The sequence below is a fragment of the Meles meles genome, chromosome 4 (assembly GCF_922984935.1).
Source record: "Meles meles chromosome 4, mMelMel3.1 paternal haplotype, whole genome shotgun sequence".
Lineage (NCBI taxonomy): Eukaryota > Metazoa > Chordata > Mammalia > Carnivora > Mustelidae > Meles > Meles meles.
The window spans coordinates 122,468,769-122,474,768 of NC_060069.1; the positions used below are offsets into that span (position 1 = coordinate 122,468,769).

General features: G+C 38.2%; 1 protein-coding gene across 2 annotated transcripts in view; it reads right to left on the reverse strand.

Annotated features, from left to right (window-relative positions):
• EPHA3 (EPH receptor A3) overlaps positions 1-798 on the reverse strand; it is a 364,949-nt gene extending 364,151 nt beyond the window's left edge. For both annotated transcript variants that reach the window (XM_046003412.1, XM_046003410.1), the window contains exon 1: positions 595-798. In XM_046003412.1, coding sequence (XP_045859368.1) covers positions 595-682 — 88 coding nt within the window. In that variant the 5' untranslated portion in view covers positions 683-798. The remainder of the gene's footprint in view (positions 1-594) is intronic.
• Between the last annotated feature and the right edge of the window lie 5,202 nt (positions 799-6,000).

A 6,000-nucleotide genomic window follows, 5' to 3' on the forward strand; every position in this document is an offset into this window, starting at 1 on the left:
TCAATACAGCATTGCAATATAAACACCCACACACCACAACACACACACACACACACACACACAAGCACACACACACACACACCATCAGCTTCAACAAACTCTAATTTCCCTTTAGTCCATTCATAAATGCCATGATCCTAAGTAGGAACAACCTGTCATTACCTTTAAACATACTAAAGAATCTAGCGAGGAGGGTTTAATTTTCTTTTAAACTTCTCAGAGTACTACATGGTCATAATTAGAAATAAAATACTGCCATGACTATTTGGCAATTAACATCGTGGGTTGTAAAACTGGAGGATCTTTCTTTCTTTCTTTCTTTCTTTCTTTCCTTTCTTTCTGCTTTAAATTGACAAACAAGATAATTGTTTGAATTGGTATCAGAGTAAAAACACATTTTAGGTTTAGGCAATCCAAAATTCTCTCTTAAAGTCTTTTAGAAGACAACAGAAAATAAAAGCACATCTTTAGTTTACTCTCAGAGGAAACTGCTTTATGCTGAGGCACCTTAAGGACCTGAAAAGGTTTCAGTGAGAACGTGCTTTGAAGAGCGTTAGCCCTGCGGGGCAGGGCTGTTTGCTGCACCTGGCTTACCTTCATTGGAAGGTTGAAGAATCAGTTCCCCGAAGCAGTTGAGAATGGAGCAGCTGAGAAGGAGGAGGATGGAGAGGTGACAATCCATGTTGCTGGTGCAGAGGGCAGTGAGAGGAGCATATCTCCATGAAGCATGCCACTGATGTGAGGGGGAGCGCTCTGATTGCTGGAGAAGTTACCATGCTCCGCTCGCAGGCTGATGTCAAGTTTGACACTGGAGATAAGGAGGAGTCTGGCTGCCTTTCCTCGAACCTCGCTCAGGGACTTCCCTGGGTCCTAGTGCCGTCGGAAGTGAGCGCCTGTAGAGGAACGCACAGCGTGCGGAGGAGCCTCGGAGACTCGCAGACTGCTCTGTGAGCAAGGGGTGGGGTTGGCGGGGGGTTGCGCCGCCAATAGGCAGGAAATCCAGAAGTTGTGATGGGGCGGTGGTAGAGAGCAGTGGAAGGTAGGGAAAAACGCCTGCTCTTTATTTCCAGTGAGAAGCAGCTATTTTATTGTTTGCTATACATGCTCTATAGGTTAATTCCCTGAAGAAACCAGAAACCTTGATAGGAGTGTCATATGGCAGTGTGAGTGGAAGAGAATGTGAAATGCCAGAAGATCTTTGTATTATAAGAACAGGAGCCTTTCATTTAAAAAGAAAAAAAAATCAAAGATGATTGTATAATTCAAAGGAAAATTAGGATTATTCCTTCACTACGTTCAATATAATCATAACTCTTATGAGTCCTTTGTGGTGCAGAAGGACACTAACACACACCCCAGATCAGGAAGTCTTTTCAGTTCTGTACCAAGTGGTATCAGGGCTTTCAAATAGATTTGGTACAGGGATTTCGATGTACATTGGGTATACTTTAGTTTTGCAAACTGGGGAGTAACCTTCACCATGCTAAAGAAGTGAACAAACCTAGCCCCAGGAATAGCTGCTGGGCAGCATTTACTTTTTTCTGTGCTGTTGGTATAATACAAATCAAACCTGAAGTTCTTGACAGCTCATCCCTACCCCTCTCCCTCACCATCTCTGTTAAGATCTCTAAGTTCTATGAGATAAACATGGCATAATTCACAGCTCCACTTTCATCTTTTCAGCCACTTCCAATCTGATAATAGTTGGACACTGTTCTTCTTTAACATTCCAAATCCAATGGCTAAATAAAGTGTCCTAGCACTTTCTCACTTTACACCATGGCTAGAAATGATTTCTCTTATTTCCAGTTCCCTTGTTGGATAATATAATTGCAATCTATTTCAGCTGAATAATTTTGTGATTTATATTTTGAGAACTATCCTCACTTATCTTTAAAACATCCCCCAGAAAATGATTACTCAAATATCCTCCTTCTCATCTATCTTTTCCTATTCTGAACAGAAAACAAGACTTACATTCCTTGCACAACGCCAGAAAGTAAAGATAGGTTGACAACTTTAAGATCAGTGATCAATTTTAGAGCACTAAGTTGTAGAATCTAAATAAGGGTTTGAAAAGGCATTGCTAATAACATATTCATTTCACAAGCACGATGTTTTTAATGAGAGAACACAATTTTCACATGAATTGAAGTTAAGAGCTTCTGAGAATAGCTTGTGGGCTGGGGTGGGGGGGTGGGAGGTGGGTTGAGGAAGTGAGAGGAAGAGTGGCCCTGCTCAGTTTCTATGTATGCCTTGTTACTTTGTATCTCTAACTTCTTCCCACATTATGTCACTGGAGGCTGTATAACCCTCTTCAAGTGCCAAGTCTGTCAGAATTGAAAATAATGACAGATACTGAACAGAGGACTCAGATAATGGTGACTCTGGGATTTTTTTTAAAGTTGCAACACAACTTTAGTCTTTCCATAAGGCACAGTTCCATTGTTCTAGGGTTAGATAAGATTTTTCTGAAACTTGAAAGAAAATAAAGTCTTATTTGGAATGGCAATTTACAAACATTTTGGAAAAATATGCCAATGTGCTGATATCCACATACATTGGCTTCCCCTTACACTATTCTCTCTTCACAATTAACTGCTGTCACTGGGGAAAGAGGCATTCAGGTTTGAAGGAAACAACAATAGTGTGAAAATGGGTAAGAAGCAATTCTTGGCCTGGGAATATAATATAAACAATACAAGATCTCTCAATTATAGACTCTCTAAATCAAGAGACATCAAACAATAAGTAAAGGATTTCCACAATCTGAAATACTTATTAAAAATGCATATCCCTCTGCCCACCACAGATTTACTGAATTAAACCTCTAAGGCTGGGACCCAGGAACCTGCAATTTGACAAGCTCCTCAGGAGATCCTTGTGGTGATCCCAACATTTGAGAACCACTGCTGAGTGTGAAGAGGGAAAATCAGAAACAGAATGATGAGATCTGAGGCAATTTTAAAAGTAAAACTAAAGTACTATGAGCTGAACTACAATCTAGTAAAAAGAAAGAAAACACAAGATGAAATTAAAATACATGCGTGAGGTGAAACAAACACTAGTCCCCAAAGAAAATCTGGATTTGGGCTTTGAGGAAGAGGGCGATGACCAACCTCTGCAATGTTTAGTTCACCTAATATTTCAGTTTAACAGGATGTGAATGTCTAACATGTACCTTATCATGTGCTAGACACTGAGGGTAAAATCATGAAGAAGACCTTGTCCCTGCCCTTTAAAACAATTTAGAATCACATTATGGCAAGTGTTAGAAGTAGAATTTTTTATAGTGTGGGGTGGGGGTTGGGGACAATTCAAGTTAGGGGTTAAAGGATATTCCTCTAAAGGAATAGATGGCGACTGAGTGGCATAGAAAACATTTATTTTGAAGAGAAGAGTTCTGAGAAGAGAGACTATATTTGAAAAGTATGCTTTCTGGAAGAAATAACAAATGCCTCTATTACTGGAGCGTAGATTTTTGAGGTGAGGTGAGAGGGTATGAAAAAAAGGAGGGATAGGAAAGAGAAAGGTTAAAAAGAATTTTGTGAAGTCTTCTAAGGAGTTTGGGCTTGAAATTGATGTGGGACAGAAGAGAGACCTACTCAATTTGCATTTTAAAAAGATCATTTTGCTGGGCAATTTGGTGGTTCAGTTGGTTAAACAGTTAAACTTCTGACTCTTGATTTCAGCTCAGGTCATGATCTCAGGACTCTGAGATCAAGCCCCACATCAACCTGTTCTCTCAGAGGGGAGTCAGCTTGTGATTCACTCTCTCCCTTTCCCTTTGCCTGCCCCACCCCCGCCATGCTCATCCTCACTCTTACTCTGTCTCTCTAAAATAAATAAATCTTAATAAAATAAAATAAAAATTAAAAAATCATATTGGCATATTTAAGTGGGGGAGAGTAAAAAGGAAGCAAAAACACCAGTTAGGAGCCAAGAGACCAATTGGAATCCCTTTGCAACAGAATAGCCAATATCATGTGGTGATAGAAGTGGGGCTCTCGAATCAGACTAAATTGGTGACTGCCCTTACTCTATTACTCTTAGTGAAATTCTAATAATAATAGATCCTCCCTGATAGGATGTTATAGGATTAGATAAGATTTGGAATGGTACAGATAAAGTCTAAGCCTAGTGTTTGACACATTAAAAACATCTCATACTTTTTTTTTTAAATCTTGATCTAGAAGAGAGATCTAGAAGGTATGATGCTGAACACTTCATCATAGATTGATTACAAGAAATGAGGTGGATGGAAGTTTCTAGGAGCCTTTCAATCTCTGGCTTGAGGGAGGGGGTAGTCAGGATGTGAAAGCAAAGATGGGCATGAGATACAACAATTTCTATTTTAGTTGTATCTACATAAAGTGGCCCAAGGAAAAGTCAAGGATACATGAACTACTAGGAGACAAAGACCTTCACTAGAATTCTTCTTTTGGGAATAATTTTCTTTGTAAATAATTACTATTAAAAAAAAAAAGTAGGTTCATCCACAATAAACCAAGTGTTGGCAGAAAGATGAGTTGGCCATGGGTGAAAAAAACCCTAGCATATACCAATACTTAAAGGACAGGAAGAAATACAGAATAGAGAGCTAGAAGAGATGAACATATCATTAAAACTTTTTAAGGGTTTCACAAAGAATTCATGGCCAGTAGTGCATGCAAGAAAATATTCAATAAAATATCGACTGAATAGTAACAGCTGGATTTGACAGCCAAAGATTTTGATGACTTGGGTGGTTGCAGTTCTGGAGGAGTAATTGGGCAGCACCTAAACACTGAGCTGAGGGAGAAAATGGAGAGTGAGGAAGTAGAAAGATAAATGTACTATTTTTTTCAAGAAGGTGAACTTAAAGAGAAGGCATGCCTAGGAAAGGAAAAAGCAAGAGGTGATGAGAGTACTAAAAAATGGGAGAGGTTTGCAAGATTCTTCTCTCATGTGCTTGGCTGACCAGTGATACAAATAATTGACAAGAACTTTGGTGGATCAAATTTGGGGTATGGGGAAAAGGTGGGGAAATAATGGCTTCTGTGTAGGACATGGCAAGATGCAAGTGTAGATATTCAAGCCAATAGTTAGAAGATAAGCCCAGAAGGGAAGGCAGGTTAGACACTGCAAGTTATACAATCATTAGTGAATTGGTAATAGCTTAACCCACTGGAATAGATGAAATTGTCCAGCAGGGTCATAAACAGTCATAAACATAAACAGTGGGGGAGAATCAATTCTCTTAAATAAAATATTCAAAAAGCAGACAAAGGATGTATAATTATCAGAATTAATTGTAAATGTTATAGAATAAAGTTAAGAGAGAATGAGTTGGAGATTGTAAGACATGAAAATTTCAGAAAGGGAGAGAATCAACAACAACAACAACAACATCAACAAAAAAGATTTTTTCAGTTAATGGAAAGACCAAAGGACAGGGAATCTACACCCAAAAGATCATACTTAGAGCTGCAAAATTCTTTAGAGCATATCATTTTACAGTTAGAGAAAGACTAAAACATTAGTGACTTCATTCTGTTCACAGGGTCAAAGACAACAATAGGGAAAGTATCTGAAAGCTCTTGCCACTATGCAAAGAAAACATTAGAAAAAATACTTACGAGGAACTTTATAGGAAATCTTCCATTACCTAAGTGTTTGAGGCTGATTAGAATAGAATAACCAAGAAAGCCTCTTGAAGAGTTGTGACTTTTTGGGACAGTCACTAAATTTTGGACTTGAAAATAGTCACAGGAGGTTGCACAAATTAATTTGGTGTATTTTAACTAATATCCACTGAATTAACCTATCTCTACTTTAAACATGCAAGTTTATGCTATCAATATAAAAATGCCTGAATTAATAAAAAATGCTAATTGTAAGTTAGAAAGATTTCATTTGATTTTTATAAAGTAGTCAAAAGGAAAGTTAAAAAAAAGAATCAGAAATGTGATTTGCTTGTCAGGATCAACCAATGCTATTCAAAACATTCTATTACACTGA